Genomic DNA, 15791 nt, shown 5'->3' with positions numbered 1-15791 from the left:
TCCTCAAACATATTTAATAATATGTAAGCAGTGACAGTGTGTAAAAAGGAATGAAATGTCTAAACGCCACATGGACCATATAAATGGACAAACGAGCCCCTGTTATTGGGGATTTTGACTCAAGGTATGCATCAGGAATTATAGAAAAACATTTGGCAGCACAAGTTGTTTTTCTCTACGTCGTAGAGTATGAAACCACAACGTTTCCCCGACGTGAACAGATTTTAACAAGTGCAAATCTGACCTGTGAACAGACAACGTGCTGAAGGCCTCAGATTATTGTACGTAAAACACACCAAAAAGACAACTGCAGTGCTGTGTACATAAAAAAAACAATCTACCAAGTTAGGGAAAAGTATCTAAGAATAAAGCAAATTAAGAGTGTAATTCCAGAAAGTGTCATCTACCATAGTGTTAAAAAAGACAGGAGTTATTGAGAGAGATGAATTCTCTGGCAGTCAAGAAATACTTTGCTGGTAGTTCCTTCAATTAAGATAAATTGTTCTCTAGATACTCGTCAGCTCTTCTTCCTGCAGAGGTTTTTTTTTAAAGATTAGCTTCTTCTGCTGACGGTGATCCAGGTTTCGTCCTTCGGTGTGGACACCAGCTCAGATCGGACCTCCACGACCTGTCCCTTCAACGGGTGAAGCTTCAGCTGGCGCACCAACGTGCTGAGCAGCACAGTCGCGACCGTGTAAGCGAACCTGTCAGAGAGACCAAATATCATCGATTGTTAACATATCATTGAAGTATGCAGGACATCCAAACACGGAGAGACAATCCTGATCCGACTCTAGCCCCCAAAACAGAACGTTCAAAGTCAAATTAGCTTCTTTTTACAGCTTCGGTATCACTTGTTTTCACTGTCAATGCTCTCATCATTAGCTCAGTCTACGCTCAGAGGAATACAGATGTTTTCATGTCTTCACCTGAGCTCTGGGCAGGTTTGATTCCCTGAGAACCCGAGCAGACAGAAGCTCCTCCCGACTGACTCCTCCTCAAATCGATCCGGATCAAACCTGAGGGACGTCACAGGAATCCGCTTATCAGAAATGGGACAAATCAATATTTTAAACCTGAAAGATAGAAAAGTGTGTATGCAAAGTGGACCTGTATGGGGCGCTCCAGGTGTCAGGATCCTGCAGGACCACTCCCAAAGCGTAGATGACCAAAGTCTGAAATATGTGAAGGAAAAAATTACTTTCTTGATCACCAGCATACTTCCTGTTCCTCTTCTCAAGGCTTCTCTGGAGAGGAGACATAACCAGACACGGAGCCACAGACAGCAGGAAACCAGATACCTCTTTGGGGATGACGTGTTGATCCACTTTGCCCTCCACTCCCTGAAGCCGAGCCGCGACGGGGGTCAGCTTGGCGGTCCTCACCGTCTCGTTGAGGACCTGCTGGCAGTATCTTTCCAAGGCAGAAATGTGAAAAGATGAATCTTATCGAACACAGACGCAGAGGTTTTACATTTCATGTGTTAGACGTAACACCTGGTCCAAAGTTGTCACCTGAGCTGAGGGATTTTGTCCAAAGAAACTGGGTCCGAACCCAAAACCTCCTCCAGCTCTTTGTACAGTTTGTCCTGAACTTCCTCTGAGGTGGACAGGAAGTAAAGTGCCCAGATACACACTGCCGAAACACAACATTTAACATTCAAGCCTCAGGGATTCATGAATAAAAGGAGCATTTTGGGGTTTGATTTCTTGTTCGAGGACACATAACGTATTTATGGACATGGTGGTTTGATTGTTGTCACTTACAGTTGGCAGCGATGACACATCCGGACAGAGTGAAAACCATACAGTCCTCCATGATCTCAAACAAACAGACAATAAATCATTTTAGTGCTGTTTTTGGGAACCGTGGCAACCTTTCAGTCGCCGTTTGAACTCGGGGACTTCGTCAGTATTCACCTGTCGTTCTGTGAGGCTGGACTGAAGCAGAGCGTCGACAAACGCCGTCTGCTTCCTCTGGGCTTTCCTCTCCTTCGCCACTGACAGCAGCGTGGACTCCATCTCCGACAGAGCTGAACAAGAAACAGTCAATCAGTTACTTTGTCACATTTTTGGCATGAACACACAGCTGACTGACACTCAAGTTAAAAAGAGAGCATTTCAAGCATGCGTCTCGCTTTCCAGCCCTTCAGGCAGCTTCCAGAATGAACTCCAGCAAGTACCAAGTCCCAGTAACAGTTGTCCCGGGCAGATAAATCAATAATAGTCCAGCGAAACAGTGTTCAAGTTAATGATACTGAAAGAGTTGGTTATGTCTTCATCTGCTCTCAGACTCGGTTTCGAGCAGTCTGTTTCTCCACAGCTGAAACCACAATGAAGCCCAACGCTGCTCCCACATGTTAACACACAGCAGGTGCAGGAGATCCAAGACCCGAACCAGAGTCACCAGACTCAAAACATGACAGAAGGTAGTTCAACAATTCAACCTACATTACGTCAGCTCATGATGCAAACCTCCCTCACCCTTCTCATAATGTCCTTTTCTGCTGGAGCTCTTCTCCATGGAGCCGTCCAAGAAGCCTTTTCCGATTTCTGACCAGATCTGGTGAGTTGGAAGAACAGAAAAACAAAATCAAGTGACCCGTTTCAGCAGAACGTAAGCAGGCCAGATTACTGGAGTATTTCTAATTCCCATTGAACTCAACAAACATGTAAGAAGACAGCGATTGTAGAAGATTTTGACACCCACAGGAGGAGCGAAAACGACCAGAATGCACAAAACTAATTGAGGTTTGTGTAAGAAGTACACTCCACTGTCACTGTGGGTCTGGTCCTGAAGGTAGGGGTGTTCTCTCACCGCGTCGTGGTTCTTGCGGAAGGAAAGGACCGTAGAGTCGTCTCCGAAGCTCTCGCCCAGAGCCAGCTGGGTGACGGTCTTCATGGCCAGACCCAGCAGGTGGGCGCACAGCGGGGTGTGCTGAGACTCAGGGATTGACTTCCACTTTCCCACCAGCTCCTCCACCAGCTACCCATGAGAAGGAGGATTCGGAAATACGTCTGAATGCTTCATTTCAGTGAGTGTGATGAATGTTTTCATGAGAGATACAGACCTTGAGCACAACAGGGAAGTTGCTCTTCAGCGTGTTGTTGATGGCGTTCTCGTACACCTTTTTCCTCATGACCGTCTCAGTGGCCCCGCCTCCCATTCCCGACTGGTAACCCAGCAAAGACTTCAGCATCGTCTCAAATGAGTCAGCTAAGAAGAGAAACCGTGTTTATTTCTGCCTACGACACAGACATGCCTCCATTCAGCTTGGCAGCATGGTAAACGCTGGTGCACGTACTGGTGTGGTTGGGGTTGATGTGTTGCCGTAGCTGGTGCACAGAGCCCAGGCTGACCACCGGCCGTCCGCCGAACCAGAACGACGCCACGGACCCAAAGCGCTGATGCAGACTGACGAGGAACTCGTGCAGACTGCCTCTGTTCACGATGTCCTGCAGGTTCCCATCCCTGAGAGAGCAATGATTGGAGTATTATGTAATCGCCAATGATGTGCTGCACATCTGGAAAACACCTGGAAAACGGTTTCAATCAATCACATACATTAAACATGCTTCATGTTGAAGGACAGTCATCCTACCATTTCATTTGTTTTGATATAATTGTTAGGTCAGAGGTGAAGATGACAACTTACTTCTCATCTGTAGGATTGAGACCTGGGATGCCGGAGGCCCTTCTGGATGACTGAAAAAAAATGATTCGAGATTGAATTTATTTCTACATTTTTCACATTATGGACAAGACAACGTAGTGTACTTCTTACACAGGCATGCACGCACATCGCCTGTCTTCTCTGATAGGTTGGTTCGTGTTCCACTCAGTAGAATCACATTGAAATACACGTCAACTCAACACTTCCTCACTTAAAGGGTCACACATTGCATGACCCCAACATTGTCATCTGACACATTCTTAAGGTTTTGGGGTAAAATCGGCATGCAAATGATGAGAAAAGTTTTAACAAATGAAGTCTTTCGTGATGCTAATTTAGCGCTAATTTCTGCAGACTTACCGGGTACAAGTACAACACAGCGCCCACCAATATGATGACAAACGTCACGGCAAAGATGGCAAAGTCCAGCATGACTTCTCGCTTTTATTTGGCACGACTTTGCAAACTTCTGCTCATGAATATCTGTAGAGCAAGACTCCTTTACCACGTCAACAGAAACGCTGCGAGCAGGATTGCCACTCTGTGATCGACTACTAAGGTCTGGATCGCAGGCAGACCAAACTAGTTGAACTCAGAAGGAATCGATCCAAGTTAGTAAACATAAATCAATGATATTAAAACAACACAAACGTATCTACAATTATGCATATAATTATTGTATCTAATTAATATGTAAGGGAGTAATACATAGGAGATATAAATATACTAATAAGTATGATAAGAACACATTCACCTCATAAATTAAAATTGTGCATAAGCACATCATTCCTTTAGTATGTAATAAAGAGGTGTTGTTGGATTTGTTGGATGAATATTTATAAAGAGACGAGCACATTCACATTTCAAAAATACAAAAGTAATCCACAATACATTCAGAGTTCACTGCCTAAAATACAGTGCAAAAATATGTGCAAAATGACATCAAAGCTGTACAGTATGTGTCAGAGCAGATGTAGAGATTTTCCTCAGGCGGTCATCTCTGATTGGTCCTCTGGATTTTGAGGTTCAATCTTCATGGTTTCCAGATACTCTGAAGAGGAAGGACAAGGTAATGAAATCATGTTTCTTGCTTTAAAAAATGTTTCAAGGTGGATTTGGACTCTTCTCCCTCACCGTGAGTGTAGTCTGTTTCTGGTCGGGTGGCGATGAAGACCCAGGCCAGCCCCACCAGCAGAGCCACCACCAGGTTGACGGTCACCCATGGGTGCAGAATCTGGTGCTCCAACCCCGGTGGCCTGGAGGAGAAAAAGGAGAGTGTCGTGTATCACATTCAAAGTAAGATAGAAACATCAAATGAGTCCAGCGAGCTCACCACAATGTAGTGTTGAGGGCTGGATACAGGTTGATTCGATCGCTGGTCATCTGCTGGCTCAGCGAGAGGACCAACGCTGACAAATACACTGAACGGAAGATAAACAAAGCGTGTGAAGTGACACCGAACACCTCGTTTAAGTGTACTGTGGTGGTAATAAATAGTGTGCACTCACAGAACGAGGCGAGAGCGACGGGGTTCAGTGTGATGAACGCATGGAGAGCCGCGGAGCTTTTGGCCAGGTTCACTCTGAAGACATACAAAGGTTCATATTTTTCAGCTTCTGTTCATACAGAAGTGGAAGTTCTTTAAATGCTTGTTGTATATTTTTGATCGTGGTTAACCAATCGCCTGGCTCGGGGAGCTTTACCTGTCGAAGGCGGCCACCGTGCTGATGGCGAGCAGCATGTAGAGCAGGGACTGGGCGGGGTAAGCCAGGCTGTGGTAGTGCTCCAGCAGGTTGGACAGAGCGGTCAGGTGCTGCCCGGCTAACATGTACACCACCACGATGTTCCACAAGGCGTAGCCCGCCAGGAAGCCGTGGCAGTACAGACCGAACACCCTGCACCGCATACAAAGGAGAGCAGACATTTAGGGAGGGGGGACCAAACGATCAGACATACCTGGCACTGAACGAGACACCGCTCCTTCACCTGAAGCCTGCGTGCACTCTGAGAGACACGTCTCTGGTGGTCCAGAGCGGCTGAATGTGCTGGAAGTCTGTCATGTTCTCCATCTGGTCGCTGGTCTTCCTCCAGTCTGAGCGCTCAGCAGCCTGGAAACGCTCTGCACGGGAACACACAAGAGTTACCGCTTTATCTTTTCAACGGGCTCGACCACATCTTCTTCCGTCGTCACTCACTGTTCCTCTCGACAAAGACTTTCCCCACCGGCTGGCTCTGACCCGGCGGGGCCGAGAACAGGGAATGCTGGGGGATCGGAGGAGGGGTGTCGGTGATGATGTCGTCCTCTTCTACGTCCAACTCATTGGGAAGCTGCGATTCAACAACTTTTGACTTCCTGAAAGTACAAGAATAAAGGTTGAAGAGAAACATGCACCATTTGCAGTACATATGCCAGTATAACTTCTTCTGAGGTTTTATACAACATATCATGAGATAACTCCACTAATTGTTTTTTTCTTACCTTCTCTTTTTGGGTTTTTTGACCACTTCGTCTCCATCAGTGGTCTGCTCCGCTGTATCTCCGTTCACCAGGTCGGCCTGGTCATCGTCCAGATCTGAAACCGTGAATTCACACATCTGTGAACGTCACGTTGAACCTCTGGGCTGGTCGTAGTTAAACACCAGTTACCAAAGCACAGATCGGCCATAATGGCTGTTTTTTCTTTACCAATAGTGGCTGCTTTCTTTTTCTTCCTCCTCCTCTGAGGCGGTGCGTCCGTTGTGGGTTCAACGGTAAGTTTCTCTCCAATCTCCGATGCCCTCTGGCTGCCCAGGCCTCCCATCTTCATCCCATGATCTAAACAGGAAACAGCAGAAGGAACACAACTGAAATGAGTCCCTTGCAGCAGTACATGTTCTTAACGTGATGCGTTTAAGCTTTGTGTGGGACAAACACAACCACTTAAGATGCTGCACTGATGCATTTATGCGTTACGTACCGCTCAAATCATCGACTCCATCCGTCTCCTTCCTCACCCTCTTCTTCTTTTGTTTTATTGCTGGTACTTCTCCTGTACAAGGTGATGAATAAATAAAGTTAAATTGAATCAAGAGCTTCAGTAAAAACACGAGATGTATTCGTCTCACCAGCTGTGTCTTGACTTCATGTTTCCACACAAGAGAGAAAAAGAAAGACTGTTTGTAAATTCTGTAGATTAAGACGTTATATCACAGCAGAAAAACACTTTGACCGACCTCGGCATCGCGGGAAGCGCTCGTCCTCGCTAAGAGACAAAAAGAGAAGCATGATAGGACTTAGACTTATTCACAAAGTGCATGAATTTATTTATATTTTTGTCAGTACCTCCAAGCAGTATATAACAATAATTCAAGTGTGAGCTGCTCAGCGTCCAGTCAGATGAAACAAGACCTTACCGTTGTCTTTCTGGCCATTCCACCCAAGGATCAAGTAAAGAGTGGCGAGCAGCTCCACGTAACATCCCGTTAAATCCTCAGCTAAATCTGTGATCATTCATCCGCCAGGACGGAGGCTTACTCAGGGCAGAGGTCCACACGACGCAAACCTTTTCTATCTCTTGTGTGGCTGGAATAAAGACGTCTGTCTGTGGTGTCTGGGTTCATCCTCCTTATAAACACCAAGTGTTCTCTCTGCTTTATTCTCCCTACATGCACTCACACAACTCCTCTAAGGACCCTTTTAACAGGTTTTGATTACTTTAGTTGGGACGTGATTTTAATGAGATATCAGAGGTCTAGCCCTAAACATTTGTTTGATGATCAAATTATCTGTTGCCACCTTTCTCAATTAAGTTTTTTAATATAAAAATAGTGAAATAGCTTGTTTTGTCTGACTGTAAAACAGAGACAAGTGAATCTGAAATTAAATTCGTGATGAAATTAGTAGTTTAATCAACGGGAAAACTGTATTCTTCAGTTTATTCCAACTTTTATGAAGTAAAACTACCATTATTATAACATTGAACATCATACACTGTAAGGCTACTAACACCTGGAGTTAAATTAGCTACCTGTGGAAGCCGCGGGAGCTCCCTGGGTCGCATTTTCTATGAAGGAAAAACATGAATTAATGTTAATATTAATGTAAAATCAAAGTTACCGTTATAGATGAACATAATAAGTTAACGTTACCGTTGAGCCTCCCGTATCCATACTATTCAATTTCTCCAACAAAAGCGCCTTTAAATATTCATCCAGTGAAATAATCTTTAGTTGAAGAGTACATTTAAACGACTACAGCCGTTAAAAACGAGTAAACTCAGTTATTATAATCATTTGGTTTGTTTATGCTCTGCGACCGGAAAGGTTTTACCCGGGTGCATTTAAGCGAAGGACACAAGACTTCCTGTATCTTCAAAATAAAAGCTCCCATTCAAAGCAACCAAACAGATAATTAAACTTCGTGAATAATTAACTATCAGAAGAGGTTTATTAATGTAACAATCAGGCACAAATATAAAATTATCAATCCTTTGATTGCAATTTTGCATTTTATAAAATGTTATAAGGAAATAAGAAGACAAAGTGTAGATTAATTAAATACTTTGTTTACGCTCTGCGAGCAGAGGTTTTACGCGGATGCATTTAAGCGTAGGACACAATACTTCCTGTATCTTCAAAATAAAAGCTCACATACAAAGAAACCAAACATGAATAAACTTAGTAAATTATTGAATAAATAACTATCAGAAGTGGTTTATTAATGTAACAAACAGGTACAAATATTAAATCAACGCTTTGCTTGCACTTTTGCATATCATCACATTTTCTTTCATGTAATAAGGACACAAAGTGTAATTTTTGTTAATAGTTAGTAAATCTTTTTTTTTTGGCATGCAATTAAATATTTTAGGCTACAGCAAACCACACAAATTCAGCATGAAAAACAAAACTTATAACAAGAAACCACTGCTTTCTAGCATGTAAACATCAATTGGAAAAACATGTTCTTTATTGCAGGCCTGTGTAAAAGAGAAGGGAGCAGGGCAAGAATGATCTGCTTATAATAATAAAAACAATACATAGTAAACTTAAACAATTCCAGGTATTTCTTTGAGCTCCAGCTCCATATTTATCTCGTAATCAGGTGAAGTCACAACAAGATCAACATATTTAGATTTCTTTCATGCCCTACCCCCCTAAAACATGAACATCGATTTACATGTTAAGACTTCAGTGAGAAATCTGTCAAATGAAAATGACAATAATTGCTGCCATGATAATATGGGGTGACATTTCTCTCGTCCTCTTCGCCGCCACCTTCGTCCTCTCTCACGTGGTCGTGGGTCGTATCCAGCTGGCAGGGACCCACTGCGGCTCGTCCTGCGCCTTCCTCATCGCGGTCAGCAGCTGGACGCAGGAGTCCTGCAGCTCATCGTTGACGATCACGTGGTCAAAGAACTGCGAGAAGTGAGACTCCATCTTCCGGGCGGCTTCTTCCATCTCCTGAAAGTCTTCCTCCTGTTGGAGGGAACAAAAGTCAAAAGGGACAATTTCTAATCAGTGACCGAATCCCTTTTTTATGTTATGTTATAATTTCTTCATCCCATTCATTTTTCCTTTCATCTGATCTGTTTTATATTGATTTGAAACACACTTGTTATCTATTATCTGACAAATTATTTTGGCAAATTATTATTTTGACAAATTTCCCCTTGGGGATGAATAAAGTACTTTTCTATTCTGTTCTATCTGTTTTTTAAATGCAATAAAGTTTGATTGACGCTGTGAAACTCCTGGGGGAGTTTACTTTGAAAGGTCGGTTGACGTAGTAGCTGGTGGTGATGTACGAGTCATGTCTCGTCTCCTTGAGGCGCTCCTGTGACGGCGGCTTCACATAGACGATGTAAGCCCTCAGCTCGTGGGTCCGCACTGCCTGAATGGCCTAAATGAAGCGATGAAACATTTAAGATTAGAGCTTTTGTGTGCAGCATGTTATGAAAGCGATTAGAAGCACAATGACTACTAGTTGGTGGTGTTTTGAAGAGGACGACGATGTCTCTGCTGCTCTTACATTTGGATCGATGTCCATGATGCAGATCTTCCCGCTGTTTAAAACTTGCCTCGCAGACTCGATGCTGGTGCCGTACAAATTCCCTTTGTACTCTCCGTACTCCAGAAACCTACAGCACATCATTAGTTTTACCCAAACACAAAGGACTTACGAGTACTTGATGCTGAAACATTCATTGTTCATGAATGAATAAGAATAAAACAGCTCATAAATACGTTGTTATATTATAACAGAGCATGAACACGTTGTGTTCAGTGTGTCAGCATCTCTATTCATGATTCATGGCTTCACAGCAGAGGCAGCGGTACCTGTTGTTGTACACCATGTTGTCAAAGGTTGCTCTGCTGGTGAACTGATATTCTCTGCCAGACTCCTCGTATCCTTTGGGCGCTCTTGAAGTGTCTGGTGAAGGAAAATATGTGGCTGCTTGAGACGGACAATCACTTAAACGCCAACAAAAGATAATCACGCAACCCGATTCACATCACTTAGTCGATTGTAAATTTGGAGGATGAAAATGATTTGTACGTACGCGGCACGGCTCCCTGAAAGATGTTGGGGTTCATTTCAATCAAGCGCCTCCGAAGTTCATTCACACCCACACCGGACGGGCCTGAGATGATAAATTAAAGTTTTTTATGTATAAACACGTTCGGTAAGAAAGACATGTTAAACTGTCAGACTGGTTGGAGACCGTAACAACTGTACCTAAGAGGGCGATGAGGCGGTGTGAGTCCTGCGGGTGGCGCTGGTGGCGCGCCACGTCCTCGTAGGGGCTGCTGAGGGTGTTGGAGCAGCTGCTGGGGCAGCGGGTGTGGCAGGACGGCTGGGTGGTGCTGCGAGACTGCCGCCGACACAGACGGGCGCTGCGCCTGAAGCCCGCTGACAGAACACTCACAAGTTAATGTTTGACAAATTACCCATAATGTGTGCAGTAATTGTGCAAACTCTGCAGAGACTTACCCAAGTAGATCCCTTCAGCGTTGCTGCAGAAGTCGTCCTCCTCTGGTTGAAGAGAAGCAGAGCGGAACATGTGAGAGCAGATGGATGAATAAGATACTAGAAAATATTCTTGATTACAGGAAAACCTGCAGCAGCCTCTGAACCGTCTTTTCATTACAATAAAAGGAGGAATTAACAGCAGAGCCAGTGTCTATCCTGCAACTCCCATAATGCAATGGACCAGGTTTGAAAGCACTCGTGCATGTTAGCGAGTTGACTCTTCTCAGGCAGATGAAACTACAAACGTCTGAGGTGTTCTCACCTTCTCTGAGCTCCTCTGACATTCGCCCGTCAGACAGCCGGAGAGTTTGGAAAAGAAACAATGACAGATGTTTCAGATGAAGGCCGGGAGACGGAGCGACGCAGAACACAAACCACACCAAGTCAACAAAGACTTACCTACCAGATTCAAACGCCTCCTCGTCTGACGGAAGTGAAACAACACAAGTTCATCACAAAGCAGCAAAGACACGCAGCAAGTCTGTGTGCGACAGATCATACGGAGCTTTACCTGCTTCGACACATTTCTCATCAAAGGTCATCATGTCTTCCTCTGTGGGTGAAAAAAGGAGAATTATATCTGCAACACAACATATAAATCATGTAGTTTCAGAGCTAAATGAGGTGTAATCTCCTTACCTTCCTCTACAGTGCTCACTTCAGTACGAGTGGGGTGAAACACAACAAAACCCAAATGTGAAACCAGGCTGTGGAGAGGCTGCGATTCTGAAACTGCTTTTGAGTTAAAGAAAATGTCGGTGAACTTACAGGTCTGTGTGCAGGCATGTGGATGATAAGGCTGAGACCACCATACCTCCCTCTGCTTCCTGTTACAACAGATCACAGTTTAAATGACACCAAGTTGCATCCCGCTGAATAAGAGAAGCAGCGAACCCTCCCGACCGTTTCAGCAGGTTGGAGGACGGGACGAGGCCGGCGCAGGCCGTGTTGCTGGGCAGTTTCTTGGCCTGCCACCAGAGGGCGTCCGTCTGGTCCACGATCTCCAGGACGTCACCTTTCCTGAAGCTCATACCGGCGTCGGCGCAGGGGATGGCCGTGTCCTGCTGGGGGCTGTAGTCGACCATGGTCCTCACGTAGAGCTAACACCAGAGACCTTCGGTTAACACGAAGCAGGCGGAGGTGTGTTAATGTGTGTGTGTCGGGGAGGATTTACCATCGTCTGGTTGTGGACCGGCCTTTCTGTGATGGGAATGACCTTAAACATGATGGTGCCCTGAGACCTCGCTTGCTGATTGGTTGCAAAGAAACAAGAAGGAGTCATTAGCTGATATTAATGGCTCATCATAGACTTTGATTTAACGCTCATGCATCCCGTGAAAAAAGATGCTCCGATGCCCTGAGAGGAAAACATTTTACTGTGATGACTTTTAAATGGCTCTTTTTCCTTCTTTAATTATTTTAATAGCCACGAAAAATGACGTACCACAACCTGGATGACCTGCTCAGGTTGCAACCCATCCACAGGGAAACCATTCACCTCTATGATCCTGTCCCCGGCATGGAGCAGACCTACACACACACACACACACACACACGAATACAAATGGAATTAAACTTCACATTAGTTAACTTTAAACAGACTCTTTTATTGTGTATATTAACTTAATCCTTGATTGAGCTAAACTCAAACTTTTTAAAGGGTAATACTCTCAGTTTCTACTTTGGCATATCACAAATATACCATAAAAAAATACTTTCAACTTCTGGTAAACTATACAAAGCTGGGATGTACAGTATCCTCGAGACAAAAGACTCACCGCTACGATCAGCCAGCCCTCCGTGAATCACGCGAGCGATAAAGATCTCCCCCGTGATCTCGTTTCTCTTTATCGTCGCTCCCTGGAACAGAAAAGATGAAATCAGAGGATGAATAAAGCTGCTGTAAAGTGGAGATGAGGACACACAGGTGAAGAGAAGTAAAACTGATGGAGTCATGGCAGGATGTAAGGACTGAAAGAGGAGAATGGAAGGTTCAATTCATGACAAAGTAACAATGACACAAGCGAATGCTGATGAGGATCCTGAAATGAGGGCTCCGGGATGAAATGGTCCACGACACGACGGAAGAAAACGTTGATAAATGCAACAAAAAGTACGTAATAAATGTCAGCTACCACGTGTGCGTTTGCAGGTCAGCCACTCTGCGGAGGCGGCTTGAAAGGACCCAAGAAGTCCACTCTTTGGACACTCTTCGGCATCTCTCATGTCGCCTTCTTCCTCCTCTTCTTCCGCTGGTTTGAGCGACCTCCTTTCGCAGTGTGGGAGGTCTCCTTGGGCTCATCCAGCAGGCCGTTGGTCAGAAGGCGCTTGGACGCTTGAAGCTCGGCACGCTTCCGATGCGGCGACGGGGCGTTCTTGGTTTTCGGGGTAGCTTGGGGTGAGCCACGGCAGGACACGGACAGACAGCTGGTCCCCTGAGAGGTGGAGGTAGCATCCAGGGTGCTACTGAGGGAGCTGGAGGAGGAGGATTGAAGTGAGGGGAAGGAACATCCAGCCTGGTGCCTCAAGGATGGACGCTTTGGAGTTTTCTTGGGTGTGCCGTCATGCTCAGCAGGTTTCGGGGAGTTGATCTCAGTCTTGGAGGCGACGAGGAGCGTCTGCAGCCGGTCCACCACCTGAGAAAGGAGGGCCAAGGCCTGGGAGTTGTCCTGGACCGTCTCCGACATGCGCTCGGTCGCGGCCGCCATCTTCTCCCCGAGGAGCTTGATGTCTTTGGTGCTGCTCTCCATGGAACAGGCGGCCAGCTGCACCGTCGTCCTCAGCTCGTCCAGACTCTCCTGCTTGGCGAGCTCCACGGGGGGCACCGGGGGCAAATCCACCACGTGGCGAGGGCGCATGGGGCTCGGGGGAGCGGTGTGGATGCGAGGGCTTTGGCTTCGACGCCTGGGGGGAAGGCCTGGCTGGAGGTAGTCGTTGGAGTAGTAGGGTACGGTGAGACACGGGGGAGACATAGTCCACCGCCGGGCTGTGGGACGCGGGGATGGGGCGTTGCTGGACTCTCCTGCTTCATCTCCACTGTCCAGCTCTTCGACGATGTCGTCTCCAATGAAAACAACAGACATTATTAATCCATGGAAACCCACGGGTAGCTGAGATGACCGATGGAGGAAGACGGATGACGGGACTTTTCTTACCGATCAGAACCGAGCTGTAGACCGCCGGCGCAGAGCGGTTCAGGCTTTGATCCCAGAGCAGGTCGGAGTAACAAACTCTGCGCCGGCTCATCGGCTCGCGACAGCACGTCTGACAGTTACTCCTCGGCTCATAGCGAGGTGGAGGGCACGGCCGCGCTGCTGCTGCGTGACACAGCGGCTCGCTTGGCGGGTAGCTGCCCCGGCGAACGCTACACCACAAGGAATCCAGGCTCCCTGCAGCAGGACTCTGGCCTCGGTGGAGCCTCCTGTGGGTCAGGCTCCTCAGGGTGTCCCAGTGAGTGCGGAGCCCCCCTCTGGAGATTTTCGCACCAGGGGAGGATGAACTGAGCAGGCCGAGCCTCTGGTGGTCGCAGAGCTGTGAGACAACAGAGTCACTCAAAGGCAGAGGGAAACGGTCAAGTCGAGGCTGAGAACTCCCACTAGGACTGACGCTCCATTGATCTCTTTTCCTTCTCACAATAACATCAATACTTTCTCTTACAAGAGCTGCACAAAGACCCACATAACATACAGAGGACTCACATATAAGTACTTTCTTTATAAATGAGAGACCGTTGCTTCCAAACTATTTAGTCTTTCTCAAAAATCTCTTTTTCAGTGTTTCCTGCTGATCGGAGATCTGTAGCATCAACAGACAATTCCCAAAATGACAGATTATAAAATTCAAACATCTGGTCTCTGTTGGATGCAGTCTACATATAAAAAGAAGCCTCGAAGATCACCAGCGGCTGTTTGTTCTTGACCAGGCAGACGGTCCTGGTGGCCTCCTCGTCGCCCGGCAGGTCGTCCGGCATCGGTGGCAGAACCGGCTCATAGTCCTTCTGGGCCACCGTGTCATGAGCTGAGAGGAGAGCCTGCAAAACATGAAGATCTAAATCTGCTGCGCTGGTGGATAATAACAAATCACGGTTATAAAAGATATTGTTTTACCATTTCTACACAGAAAGACAGACGAAAAATGAAGGGAACTACACTTAAATACAGTGTATTTAGATGTAAATGTGACTGAAAAATGAATAATTCATCGACATAAATGAGATGCTGTTTGAAAGCTGGTTTTCTCAGCTTGCCCGTACATGACATGAATAGGTGTTACCTGCAGGTGCGGCTGTCTCAGGAGGCCGTAGAGCTCTTTGGCGTCTTCAGAGCAGCCCGGTAGCGCTCTGATGTCGATCAGCAGCTACACAACAACGAACCACATATCCACCGTTTCAAAAAAAAGAGTACGAGCAACAAATTATTGATAAAACACAATCTGAAATGTGACCTGAAGGGAAAGTCCTGAAGCGTAGTCCAGAGCTGGTGCGGGAGAATCTCTCAGGGACCTTTGAAGACGCTCATAAACCTGAAAAGAATGTTTCGAACTTTAACTACAAAAGCAGAATCTAAGAATACTAACTGTTGGTACTAAGTGTGTTTTCAGACCTTGAGCAGCGACTGCAGCCAGGAGGCGTTCAGCAGACTGTGGAGGACCTCTGCTCCGTCGATGTCCTGGTTCACCGAGCGCCTCACCTCCTGGATCACATCAGTCAGGATCTGACGGAGGCCTGCGACACACCGGTGGATCATTCAGAGTGTGAGCAGAAAGCTGAAGAGGCCTCTTAACGTAGTAAACCGGTGAAGTCGCCTTACTGACCGCGTTCTCCTAGTTTACAGTGGGGGTTCAACACCTGAGCCTCCACCGCCTGCCTCATGGTCACCGGACCCCCAACCAGCTGCTCACAAGGACCGGAACACGGGCTGTAAGATGAACTAATAATTCAGGATGTTTTATATGTGTAAATTATTTGTATGAAAACCAACCGACATGCAGAGAGACAGTCGGATCAGGTAGGGAGTTAGCCTGACTGGGGGTCAGGGGTTAATGGCACACTTTACGGCTGCTCGTAAGAGCAACTGTGATGTCAACACAGAGATGTGCCGACCCCAA

The 15791-nt window shown here is 46.3% G+C and overlaps 3 protein-coding genes across 5 annotated transcripts; all 3 read right to left on the bottom strand.

The window, feature by feature from the left end:
- Positions 1–8: 8 nt before the first annotated feature.
- Positions 9–4206, bottom strand: cyp20a1 (cytochrome P450, family 20, subfamily A, polypeptide 1). The gene is made up of 13 exons (XM_079296116.1): positions 4034–4206; positions 3656–3705; positions 3305–3471; positions 3071–3216; positions 2818–2985; positions 2484–2562; positions 1920–2032; positions 1767–1821; positions 1515–1635; positions 1302–1413; positions 1111–1175; positions 930–1019; positions 9–704 (listed from the first exon to the last, which is right to left on the bottom strand). The coding sequence occupies exons 1-13, from the start codon at positions 4103–4105 to the stop codon at positions 554–556; spliced, it is 1389 nt and encodes a 462-aa protein (XP_079152242.1). The 5' UTR covers positions 4106–4206; the 3' UTR covers positions 9–553.
- Positions 4207–4496: 290 nt separating this feature from the next.
- Positions 4497–7956, bottom strand: LOC306796996 (transmembrane protein 237B-like). Of its 3 annotated transcripts, XM_079296124.1 has the most exons (14): positions 7802–7956; positions 7681–7716; positions 6887–6915; positions 6779–6792; positions 6631–6702; positions 6360–6488; positions 6153–6246; positions 5869–6026; positions 5660–5792; positions 5377–5568; positions 5182–5255; positions 5007–5094; positions 4808–4929; positions 4497–4724 (listed from the first exon to the last, which is right to left on the bottom strand). In XM_079296124.1, the coding sequence occupies exons 1-14, from the start codon at positions 7820–7822 to the stop codon at positions 4660–4662; spliced, it is 1227 nt and encodes a 408-aa protein (XP_079152250.1). In that variant the 5' UTR covers positions 7823–7956; the 3' UTR covers positions 4497–4659. The 3 variants fall into 3 exon arrangements, 2 of the variants coding, with proteins under 2 accessions (XP_079152250.1, XP_079152249.1); XR_013773086.1 differs by lacking the exon at positions 5007–5094; XM_079296123.1 differs by having other exon boundaries at positions 5007–5255.
- Positions 7957–8510: 554 nt separating this feature from the next.
- mpp4b (MAGUK p55 scaffold protein 4b) lies at positions 8511–15555 on the bottom strand (the record flags this gene model as incomplete). Its single annotated transcript, XM_079296851.1, has 19 exons — positions 8511–9130; positions 9420–9554; positions 9684–9792; positions 9992–10085; positions 10216–10296; positions 10392–10565; positions 10647–10792; positions 11085–11109; positions 11197–11238; positions 11325–11512; positions 11589–11785; positions 11860–11934; positions 12130–12215; positions 12464–12545; positions 14584–14715; positions 14958–15041; positions 15129–15206; positions 15287–15408; positions 15498–15555. 19 exons carry the CDS (start codon positions 15553–15555, stop codon positions 8942–8944), a joined length of 2097 nt encoding a protein of 698 aa, XP_079152977.1. The 3' UTR covers positions 8511–8941.
- Between the last annotated feature and the right edge of the window lie 236 nt (positions 15556–15791).

The sequence above is a fragment of the Melanostigma gelatinosum genome (assembly GCF_949748355.1).
Source record: "Melanostigma gelatinosum genome assembly, chromosome: 24".
NCBI lineage: Eukaryota > Metazoa > Chordata > Actinopteri > Perciformes > Zoarcidae > Melanostigma > Melanostigma gelatinosum.
This window is presented reverse-complemented; position numbering and strand designations above follow the sequence as displayed.

Bases quoted from the DNA above. Each gene is read 5' to 3' on its own strand.
- LOC306796996 (XM_079296123.1), bottom strand. From the start codon at position 7,822: ATGGATACGGGAGGCTCAACG. The intron at 6,027-6,152 runs GTAAGAAAAAAA...TTGTACTTTCAG, and splicing joins AAAAAACCCAAAAAGAGAAG to GAAGTCAAAAGTTGTTGAAT. The intron at 5,793-5,868 runs GTGAGTGACGAC...GTTCCCGTGCAG, and splicing joins AGTCTTTGTCGAGAGGAACA to AGCGTTTCCAGGCTGCTGAG.
- cyp20a1 (XM_079296116.1), bottom strand. From the start codon at position 4,105: ATGCTGGACTTTGCCATCTTTGCCGTGACGTTTGTCATCATATTGGTG. The intron at 1,414-1,514 runs GTGACAACTTTG...TGCCTTGGAAAG, and splicing joins GACAAAATCCCTCAGCTCAG to ATACTGCCAGCAGGTCCTCA. The intron at 1,176-1,301 runs GTATCTGGTTTC...CACATATTTCAG, and splicing joins AACACGTCATCCCCAAAGAG to ACTTTGGTCATCTACGCTTT.